The sequence below is a fragment of the Pipistrellus kuhlii genome, unplaced genomic scaffold, assembly GCF_014108245.1.
Source record: "Pipistrellus kuhlii isolate mPipKuh1 unplaced genomic scaffold, mPipKuh1.p scaffold_m20_p_11, whole genome shotgun sequence".
NCBI lineage: Eukaryota > Metazoa > Chordata > Mammalia > Chiroptera > Vespertilionidae > Pipistrellus > Pipistrellus kuhlii.
The window spans coordinates 5,468,027-5,481,330 of record NW_023425416.1 but is presented as its reverse complement, the minus strand read 5'-3'; the positions used below and the strand labels follow the sequence as shown (position 1 = coordinate 5,481,330).

Below are 13,304 nucleotides of genomic sequence, written 5' to 3'. Positions count from 1 at the left end.
ATTTAAAATTAAAACATTTCAGATGGGGACAGGAGAGAAAGGTCACAGATCAGGTGGAAAGGCGTTTCATGTACTGTTTTTACTCCTTACACCTCTACTTTTCCTAAGCATTTTTACAGCCATTCGCTCCTTCAAAATCTCCTAGACCTCCGGAAGCCACTATTTCCCCGGCATCTGAGAATTTCTCCACATCCAGGAGTGGTTTGCGAATTGCGTGCGGACGCCAGGATGCTTAGGGCTGCGTGTGTGAACTCGCATTCAGCCTGGAAGCTGAGCGGTTAAAAAACCACCCAACCTTCAGCAGGGAAAAGTGCAAACACACTGCTTCCCAATTAAGACGTGAGCCACCTGCAGCCAGGAGCAGGGAGGCGGCTCTGCTAATGAGATATTGACCGGCGCCCGGCGGCCTCGGGAAGCCGGGGAGGGCGCTGCCACTCACCGAAGGTCGTGCCCGCCTCGGGCCGGCTCACGGACGACACGATGACGAAGCCGAAGCCCTCGCTGTCCCCGCGCCGGATCTCCACGTCGTAGGGCTGCAGGGCGCTGCCCACGCCGCTGCCGCCGCCCCCGCCGCTGCCGATGCCGCTGGTGCTGCCGCTGCCCGAGCTCACCGTGTTGAGCGAGTTCTGGCTGCCCTGCGGGGTGCGCTTCTCCTCCGTCAGCGAGGCGGGCTGCGTGCTGCTGTGGTGCGAGGAGGCCGGCGAGGGCACCTCGGGCTCCGCCTTGGGGGCTGTGCGGAAGGTGCGCGCTCAGGCCCAGATCCGGCCCCCACCACCACCCTCTTAACCTCACCCCTTCTCCCCCAGCCCACTTCTAGCACCCCTCCCAGCTTCATGCGTGCACGAAGCCAGGAGATTCGCCTGGCCGCACAGAACCCAGGCTCAAGGGTTTCCAGCAGCACCCACACCCACACCCAACACCCGGTTCCGCACCTTGGTTCCCTGCGCGAACCAAGCCATGCAGAAGTGCAGGCTGGCCCACACCACCATGACCCTCCTTGGCCCGACCTTGGCCCACATTACGAGTGCCATTACTCTCAAGTCTCAGTTCTGCTCAGCTTTCCAGGTTTTGCTGTGAATTTCCCATAAGGCAAGGAGATACACACACACCACCAACCGCCACCACCGGCACCACAGGCTGCCCAGCTGGGGATTCCCCACAGCGCCCGGCGCAGGTGCTTCCTGGCCGCCAGGCTCCTGATCCCCTCAGAGCACATCACACGAAATACCCTCGAATTCCCGTGCTGTGCAATGCCAGTTGGATTACTTGGTAAGGAGACAGGATAAAACACTCCTAAAGAGCCATAACACTTGGTGAAACCAACTTACGTTTCATGCGAGAAGCAAAATGTGTGTTCAGCTTTTGGGTAAGACTATATTTATTCTGGAAAGTTCCTCCTCTCATAGATTTCTATCTTATTGTAGTAAAATATAGAGACCATCACATTTTAAACTATTTTTAAGGGCACAGTTTAGTGGCATTAAGTACAGTCACATTGTTGTCAACCATCATCTCCACAACTTTCTCACCTTCCCAAACAGAAACTCTGCCATAAAAGGCCAAGGAACCACTTCCCTCTGCAGCCCTGCAACCACCAGTCTACTTCCTGACTATACCCTGTCTGCCTGTGCCTCATCAGTAGACTCATGACATCTGTCCTTCTGTGACTGAGTTGTCTTTTAATAGATTTAATAGATCTTTGACCAAATACTTAAGGATTTAAAAATAATTCTGAAATAAAACTCCCAAATTCTTAAGGATTTAAAAATACTTCTGAAATAAAAATCACATTGCTCTACTACTTGTATTTGGCCAGTGAAGTAAGAAAGCACTCAGCACGTCTCAGAAGCCACCCTGACCTCGGTGTTTGCTGCAGGGAGTGCTGTGTGAAGAAAGACCGGCCGGCCTGCCCTGGCGGCCTCAGAACCTAACTGGTTGCCAGTGGTTTCAGGGCTGCAGCAGGCAGGACTCTCCCACACGGCAATCTTACGCCTTCCATCATTCATTATATACAACTTAAACGAGTTACCCCACTTTTTCTTAAAACAAGGTGCCAGCTGATTTCATCTAAGAATATGTTTCACTAATATTAAAACTCCGGAGAACACCTACTATGTGACATCACACTTCTTCAGTTATTCCACTGACACAGCACTGAATGTGCTTCCACTGCACCTGGGTCCTGTCTTAGACATGGGGTGGGGTGGGGGTGGGGGCGCTGCAGACAAAAGTGACCCATCGCGAGTGTGCTCCCAGGCAGCTGGGGAGGAAGGGCGAGGGCAGACACGTGGAGAGCTGTCCTTGAGTGGTGGGTCTGCCATAGGCGGGAACCCTAATTCACAAGAAAGGCCTAGAGGAGGGGCTATGAGAGGCAGTCACAGAGAAGGTACCTGCATTGAGCCCGAAAGGATATGTAGTATTTTTGAAACTTGCCGGGGGAAGAACCAAATATGACTTAGAACTGGGCAACTCGTCCCCTTTCTTGTAGAGAGAAACATATCTCACTTTTTTCCTACCAACAATAGAACACAACCGAATTGCTGCTCTCTTAATTTGAGAGTCCGATTCTCCTGACTGTCATCATGACCTTTTTTGTTAAGTTATCATCAGGTGAAGCGGATGACAAAGTTCTAGTTGGCAAGGTGTTGGGGGAGGTAACATATTTGCACCTGACCTTCTAGAAGTCTCTGCTGAACAGGTACGCATGACACACTAAAGTACTTTTGAACGACAGTTTTGCAGGGTTTGAGGGAAGCAAACCATCAGGAAATTCTGAGCTTAGACACATTTGCAAACATTTGTTAATCTAGATGCTTGAGGAGGCAGGCAGACACAGACAGGCAGACACAGGCAGGGGAACTTGTCCGTGCACAGAGCGACAGCGCACGGTCTGCAGGAACGAACGGGGAGCATACCTGAAAACACCACCTTGCGCCGCACTGTGAGGTTGACATGGCCTTGCTTGGCAGCTTGCTGCATAAGCTGGACCACCAGCTGGTGTGACTTTCCAATGACCGGTGTCCCATCCACACAGATCAGCTCATCCCCGGACCTCAGGCGGCCGTCCGTGTCAGCAGCACCCAGCGGTACAATGTGACCGATATAAATCTGTGGAGTAATTGGTTGACGGATAAAACAGCGACCTTTTCCTTTGCTATAATATTACACTCAAAGACCCCACATCTCCGGGAACATTTTCATTCATTCACATCTGTGTCCGTGCCACAAACACTCTCTGGTGCCCACGGATGACAGGCACTGTGCTGGGTGTAAGTTACCACAGTTCCTACGGGGCAAAGAACTTTTTCCTGTTTGGTTCCCCGACACTTATCTGTGGTGATGATTCTGTTTTTCCTCGGCAGAAATAAAACAGTTCCTTCCTTTCCTTTGCAAAACCCTTTCTCCCTTTCTATCTCCGTATGAACCCTCCTTTCAGAAAGCTTTGCTAATGGTAAGAGTGGCGCTACTCCTCTTTAAAACACAGCGCTGTGCCTTGCAACAGGGAATGCACAGTGGACGCTATTAAGTGAAGGCGTGAACCAACAAGCAAGCCTGGCCTGGCACCTGCATTTCTATCCTCTCTGCACCACAGCCAAGCAGCCTTTATTTAGTGCCTTATGTTTACCGGCCACTCAGCTTTCGTTAAATATGGTGCTCTCCCCGCCTTCTCCTTAGGTACCAATGCTACCGCTGCCTTTGCGTTACACGCACAGTTTATAAAGCTCCTATGTAATGAGTGAGTGGGTAAGAATATGGACTCTGGGATCAGACCCTTTCCAGTCCTTGGGCAAGTCAATTAACCTTTTGGGTCTTCGTTTGATGATTTGAAAAATGGGGAAACACTCATGGATTTGAAGGATAAATGAGAGTGTATGTTAAAGCCTTTGGCATAGCATCTGGCACAGAGTAAGCACTCGATAAGTAACAGTTATTTTTACTCTGACAAGGGAATTGATAATTCATTTCTTTAGTTCTCTTTCTCCCTTCAAAAGGGTTCCGTGATGAAACACTAAGTTTCTTCTAAAGAAGAGGCCCAGAGAGGTGAAATGTCTCCTAACTCTTGTTTGGGTTCTTTTTTTTGTAAAGACAGGTGGGTCCAACTTTTTCCAATCTCTCAACCTGGGGCTCCTCAAAACCCAGAACTGGCCAGAGCATCAGGCCATTGCTTTCTTACTGGATACCAATTCCTTCTGCTTTTTGGCTTAATATTCTTTGATGGCAGCTCCCACTTTTCACAAACTTTTATAGTGAAACCAAGGGTCCTTACGACTGTGATTAATTTAGCTATAATCCTAGTCTAGAAATCATGTCTCTCTCTCTAACCCTCAGAGACCTAGCCTTTCCCCCATAATCAGCCACCCCCGAGGCAGCAGCAGACAGGAGCCGGGGCCTGGCCTGGATCTTGCAGGATGGAGATAACATCCTGACCTGGGCTAGGTTTCAGCGCCTGAGCCCTAAGGTGGAACGATCCCCTGGCTACTTCCCCATGAAACGGACAGAGGGACACTGTTCCCGAGATCTGAAAAGCTGATTCCTCACCCTCATCTCAGCTCCAACCGGTCAGCTCCTAGCACAACCCGAGCCTGTGGCTTTGGGCATAAGCTGCCGGTTCTCCTGGGTGGTGCACTCCTAATAAAATAGCCAGCCTGTCTCCGCTGCGATTCTGCGATTCTCTGCCAGCACCAGGGGGTGAACTCTTTCTGTTCTCTAGTCCCTTTTCCCTCAAGACAAAAGCTCCACAAAACCTAAGGAAAGGCCCCTCTGCCTGGATGAAGCGGTCAGCGTGGCACCTTGCTGGACCGAGCCTTTGGGATCTGTTACTGCTGCCAGCACTGTGTGTGTATATGTGTGTAGGGGGGTAGGGGTGGGGAGGGGGGGAGGAAGGCGGGGAGGGACACAAAAGACTCACAGGTTCCCCTGGTTCATTTCCACCCAGAATCCTAAATCCAAATCCAGTCTCTTTCCTCCAGAGGAAGATGTCCTGCTCTTGGTAATCTGGAACTAGAGCGGGAGAAGGAAGAGAGAGGTTATTTCTCTGAGACACGGAAGCACACTCCGAAGGTACACAGTTACACGACCAACACTCATGCTGCTTGAGCAGATGACGGCTACTAACACAGACAAGGCGACAAAACAGCGGGACCCTGGACAAGGGTGGACAGTGGCAGCTGTCACTGAGCACTAAGTTTTTTCAAAGGACTAAGCACTGTTTGATAATTCCTGACCAAGCCCGAGCCATTATCCCTGACTGAGCCCGTGGTCAGCAGTGGCTCCTCTCCTCAGCACTGCCGTAGGGGCATAGATTACAATCACCATGGCCGCCCCGGTGCCTAAAGAGAGAGGAGAAGTCACAGCGACTCAGAGGGAAGGCACCTGAGGCTCCACCACCAAAAGGAGAGAGGGCTTGGTGTGAACAATGTCCCATTAAAAACCAACCAAGCAAAAAACACTTCTTTCTCCTTTAGGGCAATCAAGGCCAGCAATGCCAATAATTTAACTGGTAGTTAGATCATTTTTGCCAAAATAGGTTAGTCTTAAACATCCGAATATTTCCCAATTTGCAAAGTTTACTAAGATTTCAGTACTTTACCCAAAAGTCTCCAGCCTTCCATATCTTTAAGATTAATGGTAACAAAATTGTTGTGTATCAATGAACCATATTTCATTTAAAGTATGACTATTTTACTCCAGAATTTTCCTATATTTCATCATTAAAAGTATTAATTTATTATCCAATAACTTGATGTTTTATTTTTAAGATTCAATATTTCAGGGTTTTAAAATAAATAAAAAAATCTTTTTTTTCCCAAAAGAAAAGCAGTTTCCATGAAAACATGCTTACTGCATATGAAGTTGTTCTATATACCAGCCTGTTACCTAACGATGGCCATAAAGAAGGGTTATTTCTACTTAGTTTTTATTTATAAGTAGTGTTTTACAGTCTATAGATGACCTATCTTTTATTTAAAGAGAAAAAATGTAGTTTAGGGGCAGTGAATCTTAAATGAGATTTTCAAAGATTATTCTGCTGACTTCCTGGTTTAAGTAATTGGGCTGGGGCTGGAGCCTGGTGTAGACCCAGCATTTAATTCTCTTCTCCAATTCTGTCCAATGGGCCAGGGAGAAGGAGGCGGTGCTTGCGCTTCAGGTTGGAGAGAGGGCCCTTCTTAGTGACTCACCCACAGGCTCAAAATGTACAGCGAGTGAATGCGCCAGAGAGAAGCAGCCAAATATGCAGGAAGAGCAAATCAGAGGGGTCAGACTCTGATGTTTCTGCTTGAGCTATCTGAATGCCATGGTTCTGAGCATGCTTCTCACCCAGCGCTTTTTATTATACTCGCCAAACTAAGCTCAAGAGCCATGGAACATGGAGTGGAGCGACGGCAGAGGACTCCCATAGACATGATTTGAGAATTGTATTTTCTTAAGCATGCTCAGGTAACAATATTTTTTTCTTTCCGTTCGAGTGTCTGACTACAGGGTATTTAGTGTAACAGACTCATTTGGAAACAACAAATGAAATCAAGTTAGGTCTCTGTCGTTGGTTCACTCAAGCAGGATTATTACCAAAACGGACCCCGGGTGCTTCCCCTGGGTTCCTCTCTGTGAACAGCCCCTGCAGAGACCCCCGGCCAGACCCAGTCTCAGCATTGCTTCTCAGCATCACGTGCCCACCCTGAGGTAACACCAAATGGAGCCAGTTCTGCCTCATGCTCACTGCGGTGTGAGCTATCATGGTGTGGCCAGCAGGCTTAGGCTTATCATACAGGTTAGTCCACAGGGAAAAAGCATTTGTTTCTCCCTTAGAATCAATGGGAAAATGGCAAATCTACTTAAAAACAAGATGCCCAATGACACCAAGAACGTTGAGGACTGCAACGATGAGCAGGAAAACAGAGACACAAACACAGGGATGCTGCAAAGGAAGTCTTTCGGCTCCTTAACCATGATGCTCTCCTTCCACCACCCAATGCACATGGTCCGCCCACTTTGGCGACACACGGATCACGGGCTTCCTGCCCTCCGTGTCCCCCGCTGCCAGTGGCACTGAGGTGTCTCAACTGCTCCTCCCAAATGGTTAGCTCCCTTCTTTACCCAGGCAGATTCTACTTCAATTACATTCGGAGGAGACAGCAGGGCACAACCCCCTTTCTGATGTTTATGCCCCTTCGTTTTCTTTTGAGTTTGGCTAAATCAAAGGAGCGGGGAGAACCCCGTCCCGCTTTCTTCACTGGTAAGCCCCGGCCTAGGAGACAACCTCAGCAGCTCATCTCCTCTGGTGACGGAAGTGACAGCTCAATAAAGTGCTCAAAAGACTTCCTTTGCTAATGAGACGGATGGAATCACCAGGTTTGAGAAGAAACCTCCTGGTGTCTCCATTCCCGCACACACACATTTCCGCACTTAGCAAGCCCATGCCATCACTTTTTACTTCTTTATCTGGTCTTTGGTCTGTGCCTGGTTAACAAGAATTACCCAAACACGTGGCTCATGGCATTTCTCTTTCTGTACCCCTCCTCTCACGCACCCCCGCCTCTCCCCCAGCCCAATGGGAACATCAAACAGAATGAATATAATGGAGAAATAAAAATTTTCAGCGAATCCTTACTCTGACATTCTCCAAAATTCGTGGAATTGCTTTCCCTCTCTCTTTCACCCTTGCTCACTCCCGACGCAGGCGAAGGTGACATAGCTGGAATATCAATTTCACAATTTGCAAAAGCTTAATGTGTGTGCGTTCTCTCAGTTCCTTTTAATTTCGCTTTGATTGATAAGGAGCGTGCAGTTAAGCTTTCACAGTAAAGGTCATGGCTGCTCAGGATTTTAAAAGATTGCAGTTTGATTCTGCTTTATTTTTAATTTTTTTCCCCATGGTGCTTTTCTTGTAAAAAAGCTAGAATTTACCATTGTGCCATTAAGCATTTCAGAGAACTCCCATGACCACATTAGACGCTTCATATTTAACTGAACCCCACCGTACACATTCCCATATGGCCTTGTCCTGACTATGTCAGGAACTTTAGATGTGTCTAAACCTGTATTTCTTTTGGAGAAAAAATAAGTGTACTTTTGTAACTGCCACCCTCTAGCACTTATTTCAGAGTATCAGGCTCCTGGTGGATTCCATCCTGTGCTAATACCATTCAGATGAATTCTAGGCACTTCAACAGAAAGCCTTCCACGCGGAGGCACAAGGCATCAGATATGCCGAGGTCTGGACACTCACACACATAAGAAGTGTCTAGAACGACACCCAAGCTCCCGAAACAGACTCTGGTACTGCAGCCGGCTCACCACTTCCAGCTGTGTAAGCGTGTCTTCCGCAAAGCACGGCTTACGTTGGTAACGGGGCAGCTTTCTTCCCAAACTATCTGAGAATGGACACAACGCCAGTGGGAAGTTTTAGACTTCCTTTTAGAGCCAACACCAGGGCACAGCTGGCCCCTGATGCTGTAAGATTACATCAGTGCCATTTTTAAAGACATCTGCCCAATAGGTATGTTACCTACAGAAAAAATACAGAACAGGCAATATGGCTTTTAAAGGACTTCCATGCTGGCCTTTGTATTTAATTAAATGTGTAAGCCCTTCAAAGGGCTTCATGAAGGCACCTGCCCTTTGGATGATTCCTCTGACCCTGCTGTGGTGACAGACGCCATGCCAAGGCCATGGGGTTTGTACAGCACGTGGACCAGTGAAGGCACTGACTCAGGCGGTGCCCATCGGCACACCGCCCTTCTCTATAGAATGGAATGTGAGAAAAACAGACTTCCCTACAAAGAGAGGCACCGATTAAGGGTGCAGTTAAGGTTCCATAGCTGATTTCCATTTTCCCCGAGTTCTTTGCTCAGTGTAATGTCTTGGGGGGAGGGGACAGCGAATCACATCTTAGGCTGCACACGGTGTTTCTCTTCAAAAGACAAGATAAAAAACCACCTAGGGAATGGCAGCAACTGATCAGAGGTAAAGCAAAATACTAGTTAAAAGACAAGATGAATGAGGGTTCACTCATAGGTTCTTAAAAAGAAGAAAATCTGCGACAGATTCAGGATAATTACCACGGGGGGTAATTACCTCATCATTACCCTCATTTAGCAGCAGGGAGGAAATCCAAGTAAATCTCAACATCCAATAGGCTGCTACCATCACTCAAGTACGGGACTGCCAGTCACCACAGAGACATTGATTGGCACTTGTGCCCTGGACCCTGATCCTGCGGATGTGGAGAGCGAGGACAGACGGGCCTGCCGGCCGGCCACTGAGCCCTCTGAGGCTCACAGCGGCTGGTGATGGGAAGATTGCATGTTTTTCTTATTGTTGGGGTGGTGGTGAGAACTTTTTAAAAAAATTGAATAAACTCTGAAGACATTTTGCTTCCATCAAAGTACAAAATGCATTAGTGCCCTCGGTCAATCATGATGTCCCACCAGTGCTTCAGAGCATGGCCTATTTCGTCATGAAAAGATCCAGACGTGGGCGGTGATGACAAGATACATGAACATTATCTATGGTGAATAGTCTGTGGCAGTCACTTCATCATAAAAGTGAGAAATCAAACATGAAGGCCATGTTTTGTTCACAGGAGCCACAAAGTCACGGTGCATGCTGCTACCAGTTCCCGTTTATTGAAAAGGCACAGCCAGGGGAACTCATTTAAGCACAGGATCACTAATGCCTGCACACCCCACTCAATGCGGCTGTTTGGAAAGACCGCTAACACTGGTTAAAAAAATTACCAGAATTCTTAAAATCTTAAGAGACCACAAAATAATTTAGTTTTTTCTCTTTATTCCTGCAACCTATACCAGCCACGCTGTGTCCTCCTGTACCTCAGAGCTGCTTCCCAGGAGCTGCACCGTCTCTACGCGGGGAAGAGTTAACGGACGGCAGCTCCCACTGCTGCTTCCTTTAACTGGGGGGACAATACCCCGTGCTCCCCGGCCTCGTGTCCGATGACCACCTGTACCTGCCCTCCCCAAGCTGACGACCCGAGGGAGCCCCCAGGAACAGGCAGCAGACTCAATCACTGCTGACCGCTCTCCCCCTCCCCTCGCTCACCGCGATGGCCATGGCCTCTACGCGCGGGAAGCCTATTGCCCATTGGCCCCGGGAGCAAGCGGAGGCCCGGAGGTGGGCTGCACGGACATGGCAACTGGGGTCTACTCACGTCGGCTTTCATACATGCTCCTGGACTGGGCCCAGATTTTAAAGGGATCCGGCTTTTTCTGCCCGGAGCCGTCGGCCTGCTCGGTGGCGGGGGCCTCTGCGGGCGGGAACTCGGGGAGCACCTGGGCGCTGTGGCTGGGCGAGGCTGTGTGCAGGCTGCGGTGGCTGGCCACGCTGTGCTGGGAGCTGCTCTGGCTGTCCTTTCTCTCCAGCGGCTGCTGAAAGGGAGCGAGGGAGAAGGGCGAGACGGGAGGGTTATTATTGGTGCTGAGTGGGTGTCTCCCACCAGCTTGTCTTTGTTCGGCACTTCTGTGCACACACATCCACAAACATATCAACAATATTTTGGCTCCCACCTCCCTCCAGCGAATGCTGAATGCAGAAAACCCCCCGAGGGATGGGCAGACAGAGGGGGTGGGCCGGGTGTACACACATGACCACAGGCCACACTGCTCGGGGCTGTGGCGGCAAATGAATCCAGTTTCCTCCTGGGTTCTGGGCGAAAACATCGGCGCATTTAGGACAAGTTTTAACATCCCCCCTTTGTGGACAAATGTGTGACACAAAATGCCATGAATGGTTTAAATGTCAAGCTATGGTATCCTTAGGAAATATAATCAGCAATAAAAATGTGGTTTTTTTTTTTTTGAATCCACGTCTTTGATTATTCTTTCGATAATAAAATACCTGACCCCTATTTAAGGGTTTGCCATCAAAACTTCTGGACTCCAAGGAAAGGGGATCAGAGCTTTTATTTTATTTAATTGTTTCCTTTATCATGTTATTTAAAAATTTAAATTCTTTATTGTTTAAAGTATTATGTAAGTCTCCTTTCCCCTCAATGACCTCTCCCAGGCTATCCCCACCCCCAGCCATGGCCCCTGCTGGGTCTGGGTCCATTGGTTGCTCTCATATGCATGCATACAAGTCCTTTGGTTAACCTCTTAACCCCTCACCCCATGCCTTCCCTCATAGGTTGGACAATTTGTTCAATGCTTCTATGACTCTGGTTATATTTTTGTTCATCAGTTTATGTTGTTCATTATTATTTAAAAAATATTTTTATTTTTATTTTTATTGATTTCAGAGAGGAAAGGAGATAGAAACATCAATAATGAGAGAGAATTAATCAGCTGCCTACTGCATGCCCCCCTTCCCAGCTCACTGGGGACCGAGCCCGCAATCCAGGCATGTGCCCTTGCCAAAATCAAACCCAGAACCCTTCAGTTCACAGGCCCAAGCTCTATCCACTGAGCCTAACCAGCTGGGGTGGGATCAGAGCTTTTAGAAACCATTATGGGTGCACTTGAACTTAGAAGTAGATAAATAACAATTATATGAAGAACTTTCATAATTCTTAGGTGACCAATTTTGCAGACATCACATGATAGAATAAGCAGGTGTTCCTTAAAACCTACCCAGCAAATGACCCTTCCCACTTTATGAAATGTTCTTTGAACGGAGAGCAAAAATTAGGGGGAGGAAAAATACTGGGTGGGAAATGAAATAATTTCAGTTCTTATTTTCTCCATGAAAGACTGTGGTAAGCCCAGGTGCTTAGTTTCCCCCATTCAAAATAAACTCCTGGAATCTGCCTCTCACGTGACAGGTGCTATGTCCCTACTCTTACCTGCGGAAGAGCACGCTACAGGGACAGAGGACAGGAAGGGCTGTTTCCATCTTCTCTTAAAGGTGCTGTATAGCTTACGCTTCCCAAGCATAAGATCTTTGACTCAGAGCAGTCTGCGTTCCTGAAGTTCCATGTAGAATCAACACCTGTCCCTTGGTCTTATAAGGAATTCTACCAACTGCTCCCTCCTGCTACCTCCCTAGGTATCCTCCCTGTCTCATTCCCACATCAGTGGACATTTCCCAGGGCCCTTTCACCTAAATCTCAGGTCTCTCTGCCCCTCTCCTTCCAGGCCTTCATTTGAAAAAAAAAAAAAGAAGAATCTGAAGAAAGTCCAAGGAGGACAAAAGCTTCATTGCCCTTGACAATTACAGATTCCAATCTGAAATCAGGTTCTGGCAAATGTCCAAAGTTGAAGAAAATTGGACGTGCATTTAATGAAGGTAAGACAGACCATTTAAAATTGTGTTTGGTGTGTCCATGGGAGACATCTGAGGACCACATTCTAAACTAGTGAGGAGGTACTGGGAACACTGTGGGAGGAGTTTGATTCCGTCAGCATCCAGAACAGCCGCTCCGGGGAAGGGAGTGTTCGGTGGTGACAAACACCATCAGAAACCCATGTCAGCATCGCTCCCTTCCGGGGATAAAGCGCTCAGCTCAGACCTGCGTGGGTCAGCACTCCAGAGGCTTGGACCAAAACTGGTTCTGCCAACTTTCGGCAGCGCCCGCCCCACAGGAACATGGCTCTCAGGGCCAGCGACCTCATTTCTGCCCCAGAAGGTCAATGCTGCCCCCTCGCCTCCCCCGGAGACGAGAAGCCCGTGGTGCGGGAACGGGCCTGGCAGCCGCAGCCCGGCCCCGGCACAGTGTAAAGCCCGTCCTCCAGGCACTGCCTTCCTGGTGTTTCCCAAACCAGGAACCACGTGTGGACGGCAGGTACAGGATTCGAGTCAGAAAACATGGACGACAGAGGGCCCTCCTTCCCCTTTGCACCTGGGGTCTGTTTTCCTCCTGGCTGCCATCTTCACCAAGGGGGGGCCTTGCAGCACCCCCCCCCCTCCCGCCCAGTGTGCACACATTCGCATAAAGCGAAGAGCAGGGGACTCGGGTGGGCGCCCCTCTTCCTCCTTCCCTGTGCGGCTGCTTTTTATTAGGATGCACAGCGAAGGCTCCTTATCAGCAGCAGACAAGATGTAAAGCTATTTTCCTTCTGAGATTAGCCTTGGAAAGAAGCATCCATGGGGACTGTTAATCTATTTTTTACATTTTGGCGATACTTTGTTTTTGTTCTCCTCTGGGAGCGGGGGAAAGATTTTTAAAATATAAAAGCAGGTAATTCAATAAAGGGCCTCCCAGGTTCCCCGGAGAGTTGCATTCCTCCCTTCAAATCGCCCCCACCCTCCTCTCTCAAATAAGCAGCAGAGGTCAGATTGTGGGCTCTGTCCCCGGACACTACAATTGCTCCACGGGGAGGTCTCCGGCTCTTGAAGCTCAGTCTCCTTCG

The 13,304-nt window shown here is 48.8% G+C and overlaps 1 protein-coding gene across 18 annotated transcripts in view; it reads right to left on the bottom strand.

Annotated features, from left to right (window-relative positions):
- Positions 1–13,304, bottom strand: part of MAGI1 (membrane associated guanylate kinase, WW and PDZ domain containing 1) — a 513,936-nt gene that overhangs the window by 18,591 nt on the left and 482,041 nt on the right. For 14 of the 18 annotated variants that reach the window (XM_036430606.2, XM_036430608.2, XM_036430609.2 and 11 more), the window contains 5 exons: positions 10,169–10,385; positions 7,610–7,693; positions 4,910–5,001; positions 2,916–3,108; positions 440–730 (listed from right to left, as the gene is read on the bottom strand). In XM_036430606.2, the coding sequence (XP_036286499.1) occupies positions 440–730; positions 2,916–3,108; positions 4,910–5,001; positions 7,610–7,693; positions 10,169–10,385 (877 nt within the window). The remainder of the gene's footprint in view (positions 1–439; positions 731–2,915; positions 3,109–4,909; positions 5,002–7,609; positions 7,694–10,168; positions 10,386–13,304) is intronic. The other 4 variants (XM_036430603.2, XM_036430604.2, XM_036430613.2 and 1 more) reach the window with 2 other exon arrangements.